The following is a 22488-nucleotide window of genomic DNA, read 5'->3' on the forward strand; positions in this document are numbered from 1 at the left end:
CACCGCGTCGGTATCATTCCGCCGTTCCACTTCCACGATGCGCTTCTCTCTCCCTTCGATGCCCGTCAATGGCCGATATCTCGAGACCGCTAAGCCTGGCATATACTAACAGCCTACCAAGAGTCAACTGTTGGAGGCGGTCAATCCTCGTTGAGTATTCCCGACCCAGACACGATGAGGTTACATAAGAAGGGTTAGTCAAGGGGTTCATCATTCAAGTCGAACCGACCTCGATGGTTCCCTCTCACTCTTAACGTCACCATCGACTTTAAGTATTCCAAGATATGAGACATCCGGACAGCTTCTAGCAACATCCTATCTGTTTTGATTTCACCGTGCATCAGCTTGGACTTATGAAAACTGCTCTCAAATTTGCTAGTGATATTTTGCTCCGTTCCACAGCAGATAGAGTAAGATCGTAGTGATGCTGGGTACATCCCACTCCCCTTGAATCACTCCCTCACTCAATATGTACTACACAGCAGAACGAATGGCTTCACATCGTAGCAACACTATGTTGATAAAGAAAACACACAGGAAAGACACGCCCCGCGTAGGGTTAGCAATGCAAGACTCTAGGCCATCTCGGAAGTCGACTATATGAATACACAAGGTTAGCATGAGAACTATCAGCATGAAGGTAAACTGCCGCCTCCACTCAGATGCTGTCGGTTCTGTACGTCCATTCGTGGGGAGTCTTGATCCTGCAAATCACCACTCTGCCTATCATCTAAAAATGTCCCCCACTGGAATCGCAGTTATTCGATTACTTCTTGATACTATGAAAACAACACTTCACGCTTAATCATTCAAAGATCGTCTCTGGCATCTCAACACAACCAGTCACATCCATGCTCACAGCAGTCGCATGAGCCCGCATGAATCTTCAAATTAATTCCCATGTACGCAATATTAACTCATTCCGTTCACGCTCTCATCACAGAACTCCTCGCTGTCCTTAGATGATCCCCTCTACCTACTATCTAACAAAACATAGCTCAACACCACAGCCCTTCGCTATGCCATTCTGTGGAGCGCTCAGCGACAATAAACTAGCCAAGCCAGCACACAAGAATTGTCCCACGTGTGAGCAGAGGCCCCAACTGGCGGGTGCTACCAGCACCTGATCAGGCATCCAATGAGGCGCAGTGCAGGTACCGCTGGGACCTTGCATGACGAGCAGAGCTTCATCACCACTCATAAAACAAATCTTCTACACGGATCCTCCACAACTTCACTAAAAAGCAGCAGCATGCAAGACTCTAGCTTCCCCACAAGGCAAACCACGGTAAACCACTTCAAACATCTTCACCATTCATACCACAGATGATGCCTCCCTTATCACGCCTCGAGCATTGCAACAACGTATTCTAGCCGCCGTAGGGCAACGTCCAGAGTAAGATTCACAAGGCCATCAGCGATGCTTAGGACGGTCCATCTATTCCTCGTCTGCTGGTCATGCCCTCCGCGGCGCTCGTCTTGTCGTATACAGTCCTCACTACCGAATCACCCTTGATTCAGAACAGTGTACCATTGCTCCATCGAAGTAGTGTAGAGAGCGAGCCAGACGCCCAACTCCATCACGAACTGAGGGATGTCTTACCCCACCACAACAGATGACTCGATAGGTGTTTGCTGTAACTACTTGAAACACTCAATTCTCTCCTGTTGACCAATTCCACGCCCTTTCGTGAACGTAGTGCGGTTCTCGGCAAAGTACCATTACAAATGTGAAAAATATAATTTCAGCTGTCCAGTTCAGAATGGAATACCACTTCACGCAAACATATTTCCAACTAAGAAACATTAGATTCCGAACATAGTATGCTTAGCTCACTTCCCCATATATGTCAATGATTCTCGAGAAGACTTGTTACCAAACAAAAGAGCTGATAAATGAGCTCGATATGGACTTATAAAACTACGGTGGTCAAAAGACTATCACATCATCTTGCCCAGGCCCCACTCTATACGATTCAAGTGCAAGCCACAGGCTATTCACGACTCTGACATCCTCACCCACCCAAACACGCTGATTAGGAAGTAACCACAGATGGTTCTCCTCGCACGTATTGTCACATTCCAGCTCTACAAAAGGCACCGCAAATTGTGAAGTTATGAAGCCCTTGTACACCTGCAGTGTGCCTCTGGCGAACCGAGTGATATGAGAAGTCGGGAACTTAGCCATACTTCCGAGTATCAGATAATTATGGCGATCAGAGAAGGCCACACACTGCCCGTCACCACAACTGTCATTCACATCGGCACAGCGCAACTCCAATGGGCCCAAATTCCATGGTTGACCGACATCCTTCTGGGTAAGGAGATTGAAGATCCTCACCTCACAACTCTCCGTGGAAGCTTGTACGCAGAATAGGGGCGGGCTGATAGAGTAGTTGAAGAACATCGTAGGTTCGCTGAGGTTATAAAACGATTGTGCCATGGTCATAGCCACTTTTGGTCGGCCTGAATATTCGATAGTCGACCAGCTAACCGTCGGCCAAATGTCATTCGCTTGCCAATATCTGATAACAGAAATACTTCCATACCACGCCGAGCGCCACTCTCAGAGGAGACCAAAACTGCCGGACAGAAGTCCATGTAACGATTCAACGCGGATGATTCAAATGAGTGCATCCAACGTCACACTGCTTGGAAAATCGAAGACTCACAGTAGCCCCATATTGTATGGTTGTAGTCTCCGGCAATGTTCCACGACCAACTTCAGCCACATCCCTTGAATAATTTGAGATAGATATGCTTCAGCTTTTCTCAACTCCATAGACTCAATTCCTGAGCGAGCTGTCCCCTCAACACAAAAAGCTTTCGCACTTTGTCCGCGCTCCGTGCCGAACATGTAGTCAACGTAGTTACGTAGATATGAGCCACCATTAACTAGATGCTGACGGTGGAATGGCCAGGTCTCTAAGAAAAGTGAACACATCTCCTCTTCACCCACATCGTCTTTGGCCTTTCCCTCAGAGATTTCTCTTCCATATATCAGATACACTGTACGAAGTAAAGGATTTGGCGACACCGCTCAGTCTCAACAACCAAAGACTCGAACAAGGATCGACACGATTCGGTACGCACTCTTGGTGCGTGCTTCCCGACCACGTTTTCCGGCTGGTTTTCGCACAAGATATAGCTCGGTCCCTGCGCAACGTAGAGCTCTCTCTAGCTGCTAGCAGTTGTGAGCCAAGTTATCGAATTTATCAACGAGTGGACGGTCGAGGCTAATCAACCCCTCGTAAGGCGATGATGCATCACTCCAATGTAATACTCCATGGCAGCCCACACACTGGACATATCGCCAATGAGCCTCTGAAGTGTATTGACTCGGTCACCATCATCACCCTGTAGTCTCTGGCAGCGTAAGCTGTATTGCAGCAGCTCACTATATTACAGTGACTGTGAGAAGTAGTCGCTCAGGTCTAGGCAATGATCAATAAGACGTGAGTCCCAACTGGGAATGTAGCGCGTCACATCCTAATTAACGCTCGAAATATTTCCGTGACCGACCCCGACACTCAACCAGCCAGCTCAGATATAGTAAGCCATCAACGGTGGATGGCTCCAAAGACCGAAAATTCGAAAACATCGGACAATCCGGACATTCTTACTAGGATCCTCAGAGAAGAGACTCTCCTCCAGCATCTCCTCATCAGCCACTGTTCTCAGCTCTCCAAGACTAGACCAAGACTGAAAACCAAACTCGCTCATGAAACGCGGTTTCGGCAGCTTCCTCAGGTCAAACATGTTGGGCGAGAAGTAGTTGTAGAAATGAATCTGAAATAGCTACTATCATCCGGGCCAGAAGAACCAGCTCGTACGTCTCCAGAAGTCTCATTGCCCGGGTTATCATCAACCGGGTTCTGCCTTGTCTCATCACCATTCCAAGGGCTACTAGGAATAGCGGGTAACCATGGTAGTAGTTTCTTCGATGTAGCCAGTATAGTGTCGAAAAACAGTGCCGCATAACTTTCAAGGTATCTGAATACCACTCCTCCGTGAACTTGATCGAGTAATCAGGGTAATATCCCCTAGACTTACACTTTATCATCAGTGATGCCGACCCAACCATAGAAGGCCTCAACCTCATTATTGCCCCCGAGTATCGCCAAGGATGGATGATGGCCACTACACAACAGCACTTCTCGGCCTCCTTGACTTTTACATTATCTTACATTCGTATGAGGTTCTGACTGATCTCTAACTCGACGGAAGCTAAGAACCCGGGGAGTAGAGTTGGATAGGTCGCACCAGCGAACATGGCTTCTTCCCAAATAAGGAAACCATACCTGCATGAGGCATTACGACGATTCTCGGTGGGAGATACACCCAGAGAGCCGGTAGTACGTACTGACCAAAGAGAAGGAAGTCTTATACTAGTATTTCCACCGGTCTCTGTTATAGTTGGTAACAGAGAACTACTAGGACTGCCCTTTCAAGGGAAGAAAGAACTCTCCCAATTCCGTCGACAGATGAGCATTGCTACCACTACCGCTACTATCTATAAGTATTGCTACCACTAATACTGGTCCACTATCATGACGACCTAACGCCTGGCGGCTCACTCATCAGCCAGTTCATAGAACAGGTCAGAAGCATATACTCCTCCTCCCCACACTCTCAGCATGTTAAAGTGGGCTTTCCGGTACCTGTATAGGTACTCAACCACAAACCGTTAAAGTTCGCGTGTAGCCTACTGCTCGAAGTGCTTCCTCAGTCTGGACTCATCAACACGAGATTCGAAGGCATCAGCCGGGATCCAATTCGCCCCTCTAGCGTAAATAGATTCGCCATTGAGCTTGAAGTAGAAAGATCTTCCATAATCTGAGCAATCACGAGAGAGATAAGCAGAGACACCTGAGGAGATCTGACCGTCCTCTTCCATGACCAAATCAACCGTCTTGAATCCCACCGTTATTTTGTCGCCCTCGCACGCATCACCCTTATCGCCGGCCCATGCACACACACTCAACGTGTAACTGATATGAGCCTTGCTTCAATGCCGACTGTTACGAACAGTTCTAGTCAGCAACACTACCAACAGTTGTAATCAGCAACACTACGAACAGTTGTAATCAGCAACACTACGAACAGTTCTAATCAGCAACACTACGAACAGTTGTAATCAGCAACACTACGAACAGTTCTAATCAGCAACACTACGAACAGTCGTAATCAGCAACACTACCAACAGTTGTAATCAGCAATACTACCAACAGCGCCCTTCTAATGAGTCTTAGTTCGCCCAGCAGACACCTCACCGATGTTGATCGCCATAGCCATTCGGCCACCAAGGCTTCACTCCATCAAGTATTGTGAAGTTGACTCCCGATCTCGAGCCAGGCCGCAGATCCTCGATACGAAGATTCGCCCACGAGCCTTCATACAATGGTGTCTAGAAACACGACATCAAGCTGACGGAAGCACCCCACCACATAATGGGTATTCACCGATGATCCATCCACCAGAGTGATGCCCACACTGACTCGGTCAACCTGTATATCAGGGGAAAGAGCCAATGATATATGCACGTTAGCCTGCCAAGCATCAAGCCTAGTGACACTGATAGGCTTCACGTCCCAAGTGACTCCCCTGAGTCACCATCCACAATGAATGTCTCCTCCCCAAAAGTGGCAGCATCCTACTCGACAGTCAGTGACCTTCCCCTCTCCAGCTGATGAGTCACCACTTGAACATCCTTCCATATACCACTAGTGGCTAGACCAGGACCCCAATCCCACCCGAAGGAGCATGGCTCTTTACGTAACTAATAATACCACCCTAGGGAGAACCGATGAAGCAGTGTGGGAATATATATTTGGTTTTCCTAAACTCAGCTCATGAGTTGCCTCACTGTATTATGAAAATCCATACACATGATTTCGGGTGGAAGTGTACAAAAACCAACGATAATTTCACTAAATTGCCTAAGAATTTCCATATTGTTACCAACACATGTAGTTGACTATATACATATATTCTCACACCGCGATGAGAGAAAGACGAACTAAACACTAGTGCTGACCCTACCATCTGCACTCTATCGAAACCGTTCCATACGGCCGGCAGTTCGCGCGGCGGCACTCCGATCGACCAATCAGAATGTTTTCTCTCATAAGTCTCTGCCCTCTCCTTAGCCGTCTTCACTGGGCTCTTCAATAACACCGACATCTGAGAGATATAAATCATCTAATACTTCCCACCAGGGCCCTGCCTGCCTACCTCGTTGTCTCTATCACAAAGAAGCTGTCCACGCTTCATAGTAGCGTTGTATGTCCTGAACATGTTGTCAGCACTCAAAATCGGACATCCATTTAGAGTGACGTCAGCCACAGTATCGATACCATAGAAAAATATCGTCGCAGGTAAAGAGACCTGCCGAGCTCATTAATACCGAGTGCAGTAGAATACCACACCTTCGCCTCATCACAGGCCTCACGAGGGACTGCGAACTTGGTCGAATATAGCCAGTCTGCCTCAGCAACATACCTCAATCTGAAAGAGGTGACACACAGTGAATGGTCAATTAGCACTCCTACGCTGTATCGTTGTAGCCATAGTAAGGGTCGGGTATAACATGAGATCGCCAGAGGTCCAAATGCACCTAAACATCTTCATCGAGATCCAGGCTTCATGAGCAGCTCACCTGCCCTGGGACGATTGCCTCTACCTCCTGGAAAGAAGCATTACCGTGCTGTGTCAGCCGCCACCGCCCGCCAGATGAACCAGATAAACTCCACACGAAATCGCCAGCAACGAGAGGAGAGACGAATGGAAGCGCCACGACATAGGCTCTCATTTAATGAAGTTATACTCTAGGGTGAATTCGCTCACTTTTCAGTGACTAAAGACTACTCATTTAGTGAGAATCCTATTTGGATCACTGAGGAAGCCACGAACAGTTCAGTCATGATAGAATTCTTTCTACATGGAAGTCTCAGTGCCATCTCTCACATTGTTTTTGACACCCACCAAGAGTCGCCACTGACTAACACAAGATGATAGTTAATGGTGGATTCAGAAACTTGACCCAACATCATCATCATGCCATCGGAAGTACACCTTCAAAGGTATATGGTCACTAGGAATGTCGGAATTGGGCAACGTGCCTTGCTTGGTTAGAACGTCTAGGCTCGGAAGAGGATCCATCGAGACACCTAAAGCCTCACATTACAATACACACTCATCGTCTCATCACCATACGACTACACGTGACGCGTGATGACTCATTTCTCCAGTGGGATGACGACGATCTCATGTAACAGATCAATATAACGCAAGAGCGGAGAAACAATCAGAGTAGGGAGTGAGGGCGTTGAGCCAGACGAATGCTGGGAAACCTCCCAAGGATGTTGCTAGGAGTTGTAAACTGGACACCTTCGAAGATATGGTGCCCTCTTTCGTACGCCTGATCCAGTAACCTACTACTGCAAGAATACAATTGCAATCTAAAACTATAGGCGCTCTTTTTTTATATACGCCTGAGGCGTAAGATTTTACGTCTAGCAACATCGCTTAAATCTCCCACACTCCTCACACTGTAATTTAGAGCGTCCCTCTTTATAAAAAACATAATCCAGACAGCCTTTCCAAGTTGGCGTGTAATTAGTGAACTCGGGTTCGATCCCCTGCAGCGCCGCAATAGAGCTCATAAAAGGCCCTGTTTGTAGCCGGAGTGAGCCGACGGCTTCCTCAGGCACACCAGGGATCTGATCGATGCAATATGTCAATCTCATAATATTGATAAGAAGGAAAATGTAACAACATAATGGAACCGCTTCGTCATGGAGTTAATGACGCCCACACAAGCGAGCCTTCATGTGAGCCTGGGAGGAGTGCGGTGATTACTATTCTGTTCCCTGGCCGTAGCGATACGGGATGCTCGGGGTGGTCGGGCTGGACTGAAGCCTTGGTAAGGAGCTCATAACTGAAAGCATCGCAACTATGCAGCATGAAGACACTCTTAAAACTCCTTATTGATACGAGTGGCGAGGTTTAAGAATTGTATTGCGCTAGACTGAGAATCGTAGTTAAGACGAAAAAACCACTCCAGAGCGGAGAATAATGAACAGCAAGATTCCTCACAGACACACCTGATGCCCACAGAAAACAGCGATAGTACTTCACCGAATGCTGAGTAGAGCACACCTCCCGAGCCAAGCCTTGCATCGAGTCTTACACGGCACTGTTAGGAGGAGTACTATTGAAATCACCGCCAAGTATCACAGCTGGTGGGCTCACGAACGGGTCACCTGGACAACGGGATAACATAACAGTCATCAGATTGATCGAGAAATACTATTGGAGGCCGAAATTGCCAACATAAAAACGACGCATCGTGCCCTGTTTTGATAACGTCGGGAAAGCTTTACGCAGCAGATAGCGTGCGCGTTGATCCGACTCACGCAGTCCCAAAACCCGCAATGGAAACGGCACGCTCAAGTCAGGGTTCGCGTGAAGCAGACCGACCACACTACAGTGGCCGCAGGAGTGAACAGTCTTCACGAACGGTAGTGTCACGCTCCGGAAGCATGCCGTTAAAAAACTCGTGTTCGCACCTGGTGTATTGTCGCTTATGAAGTCCTCTAATTGACGTGACAGTAGGTAGGCCTGTAACAGCTTTATATCTGGGAATCTGACAACGATAGCTGAATGATATGAAATTCCAACAACACGACCGATACTCTGCTACCCCTACTTTGGGCTCCAAAACAAATGAGTAGTTGCCGCCACGAGGTCACAGCCAGTTAGCCGATCCCTCAATAAGGCGGCGACACACAGGTTGAGCTTTTCCCGAGTCTCTCTGTATCTACCGAGGGTCGACCTATGTATGATGTGACACAGTGATCCCAGCACCACTACAGCGCTCCTCCGAGCCCACTCTGGCACTGAGTCAATGAGTGAAGGTATTTGTCAAGAGCATGGCACATACGAAATTCAGTTGTGACCAGAGGCTCGAAGCGGTCGGCCTTGCAGAAAATGGCACAGCCGTCCTATCAAGGAGCAACCTTGAAGCCCTTGCATAGACACCAGGAGCCAGCACCTTAGCTTGAACTGTCTCGTTGATCATTGCAGATACCATTCGATAGCCTCCTTTGGACTCGAGGGTGGCCTTGACGGTAGGCAGGGTGTTCACATCCAGCTCCTGCAAAGGATCTCCGACCCGAAATCGAAGGTATCACTCAATGACAGTAGCATCACCTGCAGAGCCACCACATCAGCGTTGAGCCTCAGCAGATGGTTGGTGAGGTTCACTTGTCGAGCCGAGGGCGCTAGTGCTCTGAATATAATAAGAGTACTCTACCGTAACTGCCTGAATTAGTAGTACCTCCGTTTAGGGTTATTAAATGTAGGATCAGCCAATAGCCGTTGATAGTGTGCTGTGTGTAAGACGTTCCAGGTGAGGAAGGAGAAGACCGAGGAAGAGGGGGGGATGGTGGTGGTGGTCATTAGAGGTATTGGGCACTGCTAGTAATGATGATGACGAACATAAGCCTAGCTGATACAATGGGCGGGGGGCCGCTATGCCAGAGGACTATAAAATTTAGGAATCTGATTGCCGAACAGGAGGGCGCTATGCCCAAGGCCTATACCATCCAGGCGTCTATTCGCGGAATAGGGGGCCGCTATGCCCGAGGACTCACCATTCAGGAATCTAGTTGCCGAATAGGGGGCCGGTATGCCCGAGCATTATACCATCCAGGAATCTAGTTGCCGGATAGGGTGGCCGGTATGCCAGAGGACTATATCATCCAGGAATCTTTTTGCCGAACAGAACGGCCGCTATGCCCGAGGTTCAAAGTTATAACTGACTAAGGACGCTAGTCGGCCTTTATGCTTCACATATACGAAATTTGCATCATGTTGGCGAACAATGAACTTAGTTCAGTGAGGAGATTTCAGTTTCACGGCTAAGAACTTCAACTTTCATGATCAAAGAGAACAATTTCGCCGACGAGAACATCAATTCCGAGAGACAGCTTTCACAACCTTATGGAAAAGATTCCTAAAGTGATCTGGGTCAGATCCCTCCTCGCTTTGTCCAGCGCATTTATTCGGCCACCCTGGAGTGTACTGAGCACCATCATATGGCTCTCAATCAGAATTCACCTCACATCGAACATAAACAAAGCACACCCTGGCCGATCCATTGCTTTTCTGCTACTATGCTGCCCACCAGCAGCTTCCACCACCGATAGTCTAGACCGGTTCGCGTAAGCTTGCCAGCGATCATGAGCTACACACCCTGAACCAACTATAGGAACCCAACACTGCTATGACCATAGCACCATTCTTAGGGGTCTCGAACGCTCGCACAATACGAGGCCGAAATGGGCGAGCAAATGCAGCTCCTCCAAGAACAATAATGTACCGTCAAACATCTCCAAAAAGCATAATAATCATATTGATGATATGAAATAACTAACACCCAACTTCTTCATTCTTGTCAACCTCTTCACTGTTCATTCGGCTGTTCTCCTCCCCTGGCACCGTACCAGTCTCCTCTACCACCTGAGCAGTAGCGATAGGCAATGCTATGGGGGGACCGCCACCACCACCGCCCCCCACAAGTGAGCCGCCATACTGTTTCCTCTGCAACAGCTATTGGATGTTGCTCTTGCATCGAGGGCTCAGCCGAAGGGGGCGATAGCGACGGTTGGGTCCAAGACACCTCAGCAGAGTCCCTAAGTGGGATATAGGGATTACCTGGCGTCCCGACGTCTTCATGAGGTTCGTAACTGACCAAAGACCTTGTGAACAGAGTGATAGCTGGCCTTACTGTTCGTCCAGAGTCTTGGGTGCCCTAGGGAACTTAGAGCTCAGATGCCAGCCATAATCAACACGACCATCCCAGTGCCCATCGCTGTTCTCACCGCTCTTACCATAGTCGTAATAATATCTACTATGCTGTGCAATCACTGTCAAAGCATACGATTCCCTACCCCTTATTCCAATCTTCACTATTCCACCAAGTTCCTTGGCGGTCCTCTAGCGCAGCCCACTGCTCTCCAGTCCAGTCATTCTTGGGTGTCTCAGCAGTATATTCCCAGTAGTCAGAGGTCTTATTATAATCTGCAGTGAATAAACTACAGTCAACTAGGACACCACAAATAGGCGCGGTACCATCATCATAGTAATCTCTCTCCTCCTGCTCTTCTTCCTTCTTCCACTTAATATAACCCGTATCACGACTCCAATACCAGTCGCCATCGCCACAGTACCACCAATTGCCGACCCAATACCCCTCATTAGAGTAGTCCTTATAACTGTACCAGTCATCATCAGTCTTGCCGTAGTAGCGACTCCACGAGCCATAGCGACCACGAGATGGACTGCGATCGCTGCTGCCGTAATAGGAGTAGTAGTATCCCTTCTTATCCCAGGTATCCCAGTCCCGGTTGAAGGTCCTCCATTGCGACCTTCCCCTCGACTGACTCCTCTCGCTGGCGTCGTTTCCACCACGCCTGACAACCAATAAGTTCCGAACAAGGCTCTTCCCAGCGGCTCACCAGTAGTCTCTGTATCTTCCGCCGTACACGGCAGGAGCCGCACTGTAGCTCCTAGTAAAGGTAGTAGTCATTAAAGTGAGATAAATGTAGCTGCAGACGTCCTCATTGGTCGCACTCGGAAATATACCAACCCCATCTAACGCTGTCCTCAGGCACGTTGCTACAGCAGAGCCGCCCAGCATGTGAGGACCCTTACGAGATGACAAGGCGATCATAACTAGAGTATAGGGGTTTCAATAGAAACATTACATGATGTTAACACGCACGTAACGGATCATGCGTTCAACACGCAATCTTGCATACTTGCAATCTTGCTTTTCTCTCATAGGACGCAATATGCGTGCAGACCAGGATTTCCACGCACCATCGGACCATCGACCACCGCCGGCATATGAACACTGTTCATTGAACAGTTGGCCAGACCGCGTTCCAGTATGTTGAATGGCCTGTAAGACTTGGGGATCCGGAGTAGGAGGTCAATAGGGACATATGCTTTCACAGAGCGTCTTATGTATATGCATTGATGTCCATCATAACAAGGAGAGCGCTCTTCACATCATCATGGGGATCATCCCCTCGCGTATTCTACTCCACTGCCACCGCTTCTGGTGGCTACTCACGCTCAGAGATACTTTCCATGAGGCAACAGTACCACGGACCCCTCACCACCCTTTACGAGTAGGCCGCCTGCTACCTCCCATATAAACCATCTCATGTACTGTCCTCAGTGAACCTCTCGTCATCACCAAAGGACACATGCAATACCTCTATGACGACAGCAATCGCAAGTATCTCGGTGAGGCGCTGTATTAAGTGCCACTTGCCTTATCTCTCTTCAGATCTCTTTGGTGGAATAGTGACAGTCTCTGTGGGCCACTGCCACCCTCGCATAACGGAGGTTATACAGCGGCAGGCCTCGGAGCTCGTGCACACTTCACCAATCTATGCCCATCCAGAGCCAGTAAAATCCATGGAGCCACCTTCATTGCCTTGACCGTGTGATGTAGACTCTATACGCTAAGGAGTTGGTCGAACGCCTTCCCCCACGACCCGATGGGAAGAGCTGGAAGGTCTACTTTGTCAACTCTGGATCAGAGGCCAATGTAACCCCTCTGCTGTGTTGAAGAGAGGCCACTGCCACTTCAGGACTTAGCCGTTATGCTCGCGAGACTATACACAGGACGATGGCCCATCATAGCTCTTCGCAATGGGTACCATGGTATGACCTCCGGTACCCAGGGTATAACGGCAGTAGGTAGGAGGAGGAAGAGGAAGAGACCGTGGATAGACCGCTAGCATCAGTCGTCGTCATTGCAGGCTTCTACAAGCATCAAGTCCCCGCAGGCTTCGGGGTGGACCACTTGGCTGTTCCTAAAGTGTAAGCCTCCCAAAGTGACTACTGCCTTGGTACGGCTCCATCGTATCGTATGATAGTTATAACTCGAGGCTTGGTCCCAACGCTTCCGTGGAGGACATCGTCACCTATCATCTCAATGATCTGGCCGACCACCTCGACTCCTGCATCAGTGATGGACAGGTTAGGGAATGAGGCTTCCTCAGTAGACCGATACATCGTCTCAGGTGGCCGCCTATATTTCTGAGTCCACACAGGGAGTTGGAGGACTCATCACCTTACCTCCAGGGTAGGAACTGTCGCTCCTCCGTACATGTGAGAGGTTTTCCAACGTCCTTGACAGGTATCTGATAGGCGTCTACGAACGCATCAGAGCTGCGGGAGGAATCTGCATTGCTGATGAAGTTCAAACTGGCTTTGGTCGTACAGGAACCAACTTCTGGGGGTTTCAGAATCACGGTATGCTCCTTAATCCACCAAGGATGGCTCTCATTTCCGTATAGGAGTTATGCCGGACATCGTTACTATGGCTAAGAGCATCGGCAATGGTATGCCTTTGGCAGCCGTCGCAGCACGCGAAGACGTTATGAACGAGCTGGGAAGGAAAACTTTTTTCGTGGGTCACGCCCCCCCTCCTTCCCCTTCTAGCAGAACAGATCACTGAGTATCGCTCACTCAGAATACCTACGGTGGAGGGCTCGTGCAGACGGCAGTCGGGCGGGAAGTACTCAAAATCATCGATGACGAGAAGTTGATGGAGCACTGCCGACATGTTGGTGATCATCTCTTGAGTTGCCTTGGGGATCTCAAGGTGAGCATCACTCAATTCCAATATGAACTTCCTATTCTCTGTGAATAGGTGAAGCATTCGTCATTCATTGGAGACATTCGAGGGGCCGGTCTGCTGATCGGCATTGAGCACATTGGTGATTCTGCTGCCCGTGATATGAAATGGGCGTGGAACCGCCTCAAGGAGAAGGGATTCCTCATTGGTGGTGCCGGCCCGCACGGAAACATCTTCAGGATAGCGCCTCCAATGTGCATCACTAAGAAAGATGTCGACCACTTCTGCACTGCTTTGGATGAGGTTTATACGGAAGTCGCAACTCGACGATGAATTGGTCAGCTCAACAACAGCTCGGATGTCGAAAACACGCTACGAGCTGCTGGGAGGCCGCAGTTCAAGTCCAACTAGCAAAATTTTGAGAGTATTTTTTTAATGACTGGAGAAGACAGACACCTCGATATCTTATCAACTATGTCTTTCTAATGCTGGTAACGCACAGTCTCTTCGCCTTCAGTTTGCGTTCGAAATATCCATTATAGATATGGTAGTAAGCACCTCGGGCTCCGGAAAATAAAGATGCATAAATGGAGGCATTGTGCCGAACTAAATTTGGCGAAGTATTCACATCGACAAAGACCGATTTTTCTGGCAATGGAGAATTATGATCATTGCGATTGTCACAGAACCCACCAGCGCTTTGTAAGGCGACGGGAGTTGATGAATCAAAATCTTTACGCCCTCTCTCGCGGTCTTAAAATCCCCATCGCCTTTCCAACGTCGTATGTGCATGAGGCTGGTCACCCATTATGAAGGCGTCCCTTTGTAGCTCCAACAGATACCCAGTAAATGATACTCCGATAAGTTGATGAACTCGGAACTTTGGGTCCGTGAATATCGTTTAGTACAAGTAACAGTAGAAACACTACGTGAACAGACGTTGGGCGATTGTGCCAAATTCCGGCGGGCCTTCATAGAGCTACTCTTCGAGCGAGTTTATTTTCCGTCGCTTCGCCGACTCGTTCATCTTCTCATGGCGCTTCCTCTCATCCTTCATATCTTGCTTCAACTTCGCGGTCTCGATCGAAGTATCCTCATGAGCAGCTGGCTCCAGCACGAGTCTATGATGACATATACCTCTTCTATGCTCACATACCATAAAGAGCTCACCTCCTTCCGTAAAGATGTGTATGCTGTAATGCCTCCATCGCAGCGAGGGCCTCCGATCTCGATACGAACTCGACAAAAGCAAATCCTCGATGACCGCTCCTGATCGGAAGCAATGACGATAGTAACAAGGAGCTGAGGTCCTTACCTATCAACCTTAAGGGGCATGCGTACTGCCACAACATTGCCATAGGTTGAGAACAGCTTCCGAATGTCTCTACGTGATGCCTCGAAAGCTACATTTCGAACACATAGCCTGATCAGACTTGATGCAAGCTAATCTGCTCTACTTCATTACCTGTTAGTAGCCCCCTTCGTATCCGCCTTAGTGACGCCAGCCTGGCCTATCTTGCTTTGGCTCCCACCCCCGGCCTTGCCTCCTCTACCTATCTGCAGCTCCAACGTTCGCCCGTCAAGTGAACTCCCTTGCAGACGCTTGATGCACTCCTTTGCAGCTGAGGAACAACATACATCATTAAAGATGTTCCTCAAGTCAGTGACACAATCATCATGCCATCAAGAAAACAAACATGGTTCACAGCGAGATTTCAGCCGTACTTACCCTTGTGATTCTTAAACTCGACAAAGCCGAAGCCCATGGACAGCTGGCGGCCATCAGGCATAGTCTTTCGAGAAATACTGCACTTGATGTAACCTGCCTGTTTCTTGAAGTGCTCCCGGAGTGTCTGAAGGTACCACTCGGTGCAGAGATGTGACTCGAGCTGAACCGCCGCAACCCACCTCCTCAGTGGTGTCAAAGCTCAAACCCTTAACGAACACACTGACACTACCAGCACCGTCCTCTTCCTCTTCCTCCTCCTCCTGGACAGCTTCTTCTTCCTCTTCCTTCGATGCACTCCTCGGCTGCTCCTGCACTTCAACTGTCTCATGCTCTACCCCTTCCATCGGAGTGGACACCTGATAATTAGGGGATCAACGGAATGCCGGAAAAAATCTGAACCAACGCGCCCGACCAACATAGAATCAGACAAATAGACGTGAGCTTAGCCACCCTACTTCTTCCTCAGCCTCTTCACGCTCATCGCGAGTCTCCTCCCCTACTCCCTTCTGTTCCGACTTCGGCTCGAATATATTCTCCGGTGCCCATTCGACATAAAGCGGCGCGTTTTTGAATCGGCGATATGAGAGTTTCTTGAAGGCATGTTGAGCAGTTTTCTGGTCCACAAACTGAGCTATGGCGACTGTCCTAGTCGGGGCTAGCAGCAACCTACAACAGCACCATATCCACTACAAGGAAGCTGCAGGCGTCAATTACTTCTGCAGAGCTGAATGCTCGCTATCCTTGGCCGCACTGACGTATTTCCCAATCACCGCCCTCAGTTCTGCCAGCGTAACAGACTCGGCCGGAAGGTGCTTAAGAATGAGCGTATCCTTCGACCGTGATAGCTGCGGCTTCTCCCCCTTATTCGTCCCCTTAGGCTTAGGTGACTCAGCGTCATAAGTAGTCGCCTTGGAGGTCAACAACGACGTGCCTGAGAGCCCCACCCCATGCGATATATTCCATCACACTACTGTAACCCCAAACCTCAATCAGTACCTTTCCTCTCGAAAGCGTCCACTCTGACTCTTTCCTCTTTCAGCCACTGTTTGACTTCCCTCACGACCTCAGTCTCGCCAACAGCTGCACGTACTGCCAAGTCGTCGGCCTCTACATCCATCACCTACACCGGCGACCCACGGTGAGGTGCTTCCTCAAGGTTCTAAAGGCTGGTATTACATCAGCTTTGTTCAGACCAAGTTTGCTAGCTGCGGCGGTGACAGCCGAATTGGCAGACACGAAGAGCAAATTCCACGTATGTTGTTCCGCATTCTCCCTCCGCTTCTTCAGTTGTTCCTGCTTACGACTAAGGCGTTTCTCGTCCCGTTCCACATGCTTCTTCGGTCGAGCCTGTGCTGCCTTGATACGCAGTACGCGGCCTTGGAAGACCTGCAAGTGTCAATGCGCGTCACAGGAAATCAGGCGGAATGCTAGAAAGTTAGCTCAACAGTGAATCCACCGAGACCTGCAAAGCTTACTTTCCCATGCATCTCAGCCTTAGCTCGCACGGCATGCTCCGGGAATAGATAAGTCACATAGGCCATACCGCGAGACCTGCCGAACACACCGACTCAGCAGTCTCAGTCAATACCCAGAGAGTAATCGTGGTACTACTTTTTCGAATCCTCATCCCGCAGCACCACCACGTCCTCAATAGACCCGAACTTCCTGAACACACAAATCTCCTTGTCAGACGTTCACATTGTTGAGAGGCTCAAGAAACAGTTTTAAAACACATGTTCGCTTGCCTCAGCTGAGCTCAGGAGTTCCTTTAATAAGTATAGGAGTTCATATACGACTTAGAATAGAGAAGCGTTCAAAAACCAGTAAGAATTTCCCAAAATTTCACCAGAATTTCATATCGTCAGCAACACATAGTTGAACATGTGCATATCATCCCACACTGTCAAACAGCAAATACGCTTTGATACTTCACCCGGAGAGTGCCACGACTTCCACTAGGTATAGGAGCCCAGTTACTACTGGAAAGCCTTCTTGATATCATCCTCTGTAGCAATGTACGGCAAGTTGACCAACAACAGCCTCGCAGTGTCCATCAGGACGGCATCGGAATCGTCTCCCGCTGCCTCCGACCCCTCCTCATCCTCTTCGTTATCCTATCAAAGAGTGTTTGAGGGTGTCGACGCAACAGAAATTTCTTCCAATGAACAACCCGAACTGCTGAAATGCCTCCCCTTCAGATCCCCTACTCCAAAATTTAAGCTAACTGAGTCGTCCTAGAGGCTCGTCGTTGTCGAGGATGAGACACCGACAACTCAGACCACCTGAGCCCATGGTCGTGAAAGTACTACTTCGTCATTTGCCTCCTTCGCTTCGCTATCCTTCTCCTCCCCCTCAGACGTCACCATCTTACTCCGTAGGAAACTAAGGAACCCAGCATGCCGTCAGCAACGTATACACAACTTGCACCTACTCCATATCACTAGCACCTCCACCAAAACCGCTCTCGGCAGCAGTGGGGTGATCCTCAGTGGCGTCTACATCCAAGGTCTGGATGTCTTGTCTGAGTACAGCGATAACCACGATGATTTGCATATATGTAGACAGCGTAACATGTCATTACTGTTCATCTTCGACCGGAGTGTCCTCTTCCTCCTCGTCAGAAGAATCATCGTCGTCCTTGAACGCTACATGGGTCCGCACGCTTGCAACACCAGCTTTGCCTCTCCGTACGCCGACATGCTCCACTTTCTAACAAGTGAACCATCACTCTCATCTCAGTGCGATAGACAAGGACATCTGACGATGCGCACACGACGCGGTTTTCCCCCTTCGCTCAAGGTTGGGGAGAATAGTACCACATTTGGTCATCTCCAATGTAAACCCTCAGTACCTCCGCCTTCCCTGCAATGACAGCATCCCGACGCTTGGTCTCCTCAGCTTGTCGCTCCTCCCTAGACTTTCCAGTACCGTGTACGCCGGAAGCCGCCAAGTCCTCCTGTGATTGCTGCGTCGCCTTGGAGTACTTGCTCCACGCTCTCGGCAGCCTCGTAGAATGTGCGGCGAGGGCCATGGCCACCTGAAAGAAGGCAACTACTCCTATATAGAGACCGCAAACATGTTGAGCAATGATAGTAGCAGTCCACAGGCTACCAGGACAACACCCTCCTCTGAAATTACCTGCAATCGACTCGTGTCCATGAAGGTATTATCAACTGCCCGCAACGCCTTCTTAGCCTCAGCTGAAGTGAGGAGTACAAGTAATACGCTAGAGTATAGATAGCGAGATAACGAACTGTATTACCAGGAGAGCGGAATCCGACAAAGCCAAAGCATCTGCTGCGGCCGTCCTTCGTCTTTATCACACGAGCGTCGGTAACTTCACCGTGTGCTGCGAAGAACTCTTTTAATCGAGCATTGTCTACGTGCCTGATACACAAAACCAAATCAAACCTGTCGCATCCGCGCATCAATGGAAGGACGAGTAGCGAACGTCAACTCGCGCTACTCCTCAGGAAGTTACTACTTTGGAAGGTTCTTGACGATAACACGGGAGCTCTGCCCTTCCTCTGTGGACATTGGAAAATGCCTAAGAGAATGCCTGAAGGTACGAACACTAACAAGACAACTCGGACGTTCCATCAGTGATGATACGTTTCTATCGCCATGATTCATGACAGTATGAAACGAGACCCACTAAAAACTCCCTTTTGAACGCAACCCCGCAGCTGATGTAGCCCACGAGGGTAGATGTCAACTGCCACAGACTACAATAACATATCGTCAATTCCTATAGCAGGTGGCTTTAAGCTCAGACGAGGTGAAATGGCAACCTCTTCGAATTTCCTCGGGTCGCTGGGAACTACAAAAAGCAAGAGTAATGTTCACGACCGACTGAACACAATAGCTCAACAAGTAACTTCACGAGACGGCATGCGCGACTCATGGGTTGACCTGGACCGCATGAGAGACCAGATCATCTTGGCTTCATATATACGATGAATCGCCTACAATCCAGAGATATACGGCATAGCTTAGCGAATAGGAGTAGGCGAGAAGATCCCGGCCAGACTCTGTGAGATCAATCCGGGAAGATGACTCAGTCATCATGACTAAACTAAACAGTGGGTGACGCGGTGGTGGTCGCAGTGGTAGTCACAGGTGTGGAGGTGACGCTCTCGGTAGTGGATGCCTGTGAACTGGTTACCTCGGTCGTGACAGAGGCCACAATGGTACTGTCGCCGTAATTATTGCAGATACTCGGTCCACAAGGCTGGTCACCGTCATAGCAGACCGGTACGTAGAGCCACCACTTGCAGTACGACACGCGATCACCGGAGAGACCTGTGTTAGAAGCGGCACAGTAGGCGTCACAATTGGGACTGGGGCCGGCATGAGAGTCAGGAGGACCTCCAGTGGGGGCAGGGGTGCCGGTAGGGCAATCTGATGGGCCACAGGACTGATCCCCACCGTAGCAGGAGGGCTCACTCTTCCACCACTTGCAGAAGGAGGATGGTCCGTTAAGACCAACACAGTAGGAATTGCAAGGGACGGACTCGTAAGGGTGGGCCTCGAAAGGAAGTGTCGGCGTCGGGGCAGGAGGCCACGTCTGCGAGGTGCACACAGTTTGATCCCCACACGGCTGATCACCACCGAGACAAGTAGGGCGAGGGAGCCACCACTTGCAGTACGAAGCCTCATCGTTGAGACTCTGACACATAGTGTCACACGCTGGCTCATACGTTCCATCACCAGTGGGGACCGCATCAGTCGGTGTCACCGTTACAGAAGGGCCGCAGATAGCAATAGTGCCACAAGGCTGATCACCCCCTTGGCAAGTGGGTGGGCTCAAATCCAGTTTACAGTAAGAAGCACCTCCGTTGAGTCCCTGGCAGTAGATATCACAGGTATTCTGCAGGACTGCAACATTCACTGGAGCAGTGAACAACGTCGGAGTCGATGGGGTCGAACTAGTTGTCGCACTCGTCGAGGTCCCCTGCAAATTACGCGGCACTGCTCCAAGCACAGCCGGGATAACCATAAAGAGAGGCGTAGCTTGGATCATGCTGGATGAGAGTAGAAGCCACTGACTCATCAACGATAACACGTGCGACGATCAGTGCTACGGGACGCAAACGTGGACTGCAACTCTAGGAATCATCCCTCCTCACACCTGAAATGTTCACACTACCGATTACTGCATCACTCGTGGATCCGCGGCGCTTTCCTGAAACCGTAAGATATTCTCGAGAATCCTTGCCGGTGCGTATGGATAAGATCTTCCCTAGTGCAGATGGAATATGTGAAACCACCCCGGCTTACGGGTTGGGGTGTCTAAACACGGTTAGGATTTCGGTTCCAGTCGTACGACTTTGCTCCAGCGTTATCCCTGGGACCATGCATGTTACTCAAGCATACCATTTAGCGACCTCGGAAAAAGTAGGGGCGATGCATTGCTGGCGAGGAATGGTGATTTAGTCTGATTACCCACAAGTGTACAACCACACGACGAAGCGGTCACCGCAAAGACTTGCCACTGTGATTGAACTGACGTCGATCCCAGTAAGTCAATTGGTGGGGACGCACACACCACACAGTGTCACACGAAGTTGCGCCTATTCGCTAAAGGCGAGCGAGATTATTACTGAGCGGAGCGATGTAGCTATGTCACAGCGATTCAAATTACAGTTGCTTTCTTATGCACCCAATCAATATGGACAGTCCTACAACGACGGTATCTTCCAGTTATGATTCATTGGATTTGAAGGGTCGTGGACCTGCGCGGACGTTGGATACATCTACCTGCATCAGTGATGTGAAGTCGGATGTCTCCGAGGAGAAACCTGTCGTTGGCAGTAACGATTTCCAAGCGGTTTTCAACACGGTCATGATTGCTGTCGGCATTGCCCTTTTGGCTTTAGGGAAGACGACGGCTAGCGTTGGGTATCTACCAGCACTGTTGCTTCTCATATTCTGCGGCTTCGTCGGCTACCTCATGATCTACCTCCTCTATCGGTGTAGAGTCATGGCCCTTGAGCTTGGTGCCGATTCCATGGCCAGTTACGAAGACATTGGTCGCTTTACCTGCGGCAGAATAGGGCAGATTATCGTCGCTATTGCCCTTCACGTATCACTTATTGGATCGTCGTGTGTCCTTATTTTACTACTTGGACAGAATTCTTACCATATTTACAGCGGTATCAGTGTAACTTGGTGGATCATAATATGGATGTTCATCTTATTGCCTGTCAACTGGCTCAAGACTATGCGTGAGATCGGCTATATCTCCAGCACCATTGGCGTGGTGTCGATCATCACTACCATCATTGGCCTTTGTGTGGCAGGCTTCGTCGAATTCGGTCAGGACCACGACAACGTTGACTACGAACTGGCTGTTCCAGAACCTCTTACTTTGATTGGTGCATACACTACCTTCTCTTTTTGCTTCTCCGTGACTTGCGGTACTCCAACCGTAACTCACGATATGAAGAACCCGGCACACAGTCCAATTGTGTTTCTTTGGGCTACTGTCGTTTTATTTGCGGTCTATCTCGTCGTTACCGTCCCATCTTACCTTGGTTGGGGTCAAGGCTTGCTGTGTTATGATAACGTCTCAGATGCCATGAACAAGGATGTCTGGGGATACATCTCATTTGTTAGCATTGTTGTCCTTTGTGCAACCCATTACGCGGTAGTTCTTCACCCTTCGTGTAGAGCTATCGAAAATGTCTTTGGGTTGGGTGAAGGATCACAGCGCGTTGAGAAGTGGGGCTACTGGCCTTCGCTGATTGCGACGAGTGCCTTGCGTAGCATACTTGTTGTATTAACAGCGATTGTCGCTATAACAGTGCCCAAGTTCTCGTTCTTGGTTGATCTTAACTCGGCCATTACGTATTGTTTATTGCAAATGATATTCCCTCCAGTCTTCTACATGAGACTGAGATATATGATACACAAGGAGTTTGGTGACGGTGAAGTGATGGACCGTTGTGGTGGTAAATTTGGTACCTGGAAGAGTCGTGTCCAGTGCACTGTCCTTATCTGCTTGATGGCCTTATCTCTGGTCGCCTCGGGTATCACAGTTTACAAGACTGTAACTCCTGCAGCCGTACCCGAGATGTGCTCTCATCTTGCACAGTAA

At 49.4% G+C, this 22488-nt stretch overlaps 8 protein-coding genes across 8 annotated transcripts; 2 read left to right on the forward strand and 6 right to left on the reverse strand.

Moving 5' to 3' along the window:
- Positions 1-2385: 2385 nt before the first annotated feature.
- Positions 2386-2925, reverse strand: Pmar_PMAR003327 (beta-mannosidase, putative; the record flags this gene model as incomplete). Its single annotated transcript, XM_002784029.1, has 3 exons — positions 2386-2525; positions 2673-2793; positions 2833-2925. Coding segments are annotated over 3 exons (354 nt in total), but the record flags the coding sequence as incomplete, so codon positions are not given.
- A 618-nt stretch (positions 2926-3543) lies between these two features.
- Pmar_PMAR003328 (Beta-mannosidase precursor, putative) lies at positions 3544-6811 on the reverse strand (the record flags this gene model as incomplete). Its single annotated transcript, XM_002784030.1, has 15 exons — positions 3544-3789; positions 3834-3993; positions 4054-4140; positions 4188-4301; positions 4578-4661; positions 4710-4836; positions 4885-4991; positions 5274-5391; positions 5495-5604; positions 5658-5779; positions 6043-6183; positions 6235-6387; positions 6429-6507; positions 6552-6616; positions 6659-6811. 15 exons carry the CDS (start codon positions 6809-6811, stop codon positions 3544-3546), a joined length of 1866 nt encoding a protein of 621 aa, XP_002784076.1.
- A 125-nt stretch (positions 6812-6936) lies between these two features.
- Pmar_PMAR003329 (protein angel, putative) lies at positions 6937-9462 on the reverse strand (the record flags this gene model as incomplete). Its single annotated transcript, XM_002784031.1, has 9 exons — positions 6937-7000; positions 7817-7939; positions 8192-8264; positions 8571-8647; positions 8711-8821; positions 8875-9005; positions 9056-9157; positions 9214-9292; positions 9341-9462. The coding sequence occupies 9 exons, from the start codon at positions 9460-9462 to the stop codon at positions 6937-6939; spliced, it is 882 nt and encodes a 293-aa protein (XP_002784077.1).
- An 831-nt stretch (positions 9463-10293) lies between these two features.
- Pmar_PMAR003330 (conserved hypothetical protein) lies at positions 10294-11593 on the reverse strand (the record flags this gene model as incomplete). The annotated part of the gene is made up of 6 exons (XM_002784032.1): positions 10294-10524; positions 10598-10751; positions 10793-10912; positions 10956-11085; positions 11137-11477; positions 11523-11593. 6 exons carry the CDS (start codon positions 11591-11593, stop codon positions 10435-10437), a joined length of 906 nt encoding a protein of 301 aa, XP_002784078.1. The 3' UTR covers positions 10294-10434.
- A 424-nt stretch (positions 11594-12017) lies between these two features.
- Pmar_PMAR003331 (ornithine aminotransferase, putative) lies at positions 12018-13993 on the forward strand (the record flags this gene model as incomplete). The annotated part of the gene is made up of 12 exons (XM_002784033.1): positions 12018-12200; positions 12251-12318; positions 12362-12483; positions 12530-12625; positions 12669-12777; positions 12840-12900; positions 12957-13059; positions 13104-13165; positions 13220-13335; positions 13380-13492; positions 13556-13687; positions 13736-13993. The coding sequence occupies exons 1-12, from the start codon at positions 12046-12048 to the stop codon at positions 13991-13993; spliced, it is 1395 nt and encodes a 464-aa protein (XP_002784079.1). The 5' UTR covers positions 12018-12045.
- A 588-nt stretch (positions 13994-14581) lies between these two features.
- Pmar_PMAR003332 (RNA-binding domain protein, putative) lies at positions 14582-18941 on the reverse strand. The gene is made up of 20 exons (XM_002784034.1): positions 18874-18941; positions 18652-18776; positions 18528-18589; positions 18241-18426; positions 17971-18098; positions 17821-17910; positions 17699-17771; positions 17370-17503; positions 17001-17054; positions 16865-16940; positions 16566-16775; positions 16386-16509; positions 16104-16320; positions 15845-16055; positions 15569-15745; positions 15390-15513; positions 15126-15282; positions 14976-15083; positions 14831-14929; positions 14582-14781 (listed from the first exon to the last, which is right to left on the reverse strand). The coding sequence occupies exons 1-20, from the start codon at positions 18924-18926 to the stop codon at positions 14640-14642; spliced, it is 2550 nt and encodes an 849-aa protein (XP_002784080.1). The 5' UTR covers positions 18927-18941; the 3' UTR covers positions 14582-14639.
- A 505-nt stretch (positions 18942-19446) lies between these two features.
- Positions 19447-20412, reverse strand: Pmar_PMAR003333 (hypothetical protein; the record flags this gene model as incomplete). The annotated part of the gene is made up of 2 exons (XM_002784035.1): positions 19447-19464; positions 19555-20412. 2 exons carry the CDS (start codon positions 20410-20412, stop codon positions 19447-19449), a joined length of 876 nt encoding a protein of 291 aa, XP_002784081.1.
- Positions 20413-21033: 621 nt separating this feature from the next.
- On the forward strand, positions 21034-22488 carry Pmar_PMAR003334 (10 transmembrane domain, possible aa transporter, putative; the record flags this gene model as incomplete). Its single annotated transcript, XM_002784036.1, has 1 exon — positions 21034-22488. The coding sequence occupies exon 1, from the start codon at positions 21046-21048 to the stop codon at positions 22486-22488; it is 1443 nt and encodes a 480-aa protein (XP_002784082.1). The 5' UTR covers positions 21034-21045.

The sequence above is a fragment of the Perkinsus marinus genome, assembly GCF_000006405.1.
Source record: "Perkinsus marinus ATCC 50983 genomic scaffold scf_1104296935302, whole genome shotgun sequence".
Classification (NCBI taxonomy): domain Eukaryota; phylum Perkinsozoa; order Perkinsida; family Perkinsidae; genus Perkinsus; species Perkinsus marinus.

Coding starts and splice junctions, on each gene's coding strand:
- Pmar_PMAR003332 (XM_002784034.1), bottom strand. CDS start 18,926: ATGTCCACAGAGGAAGGGCAGAGCTCCCGTGTTATCGTCAAGAACCTT. Junction 17,504..17,698: donor CGAAGGAGGCAAATGACGAA/GTAGTACTTTCA, acceptor ACTCTTTGATAG/GATAACGAAGAGGATGAGGA. Junction 14,930..14,975: donor ATGCCCCTTAAGGTTGATAG/GTAAGGACCTCA, acceptor GCTTCCGATCAG/GAGCGGTCATCGAGGATTTG.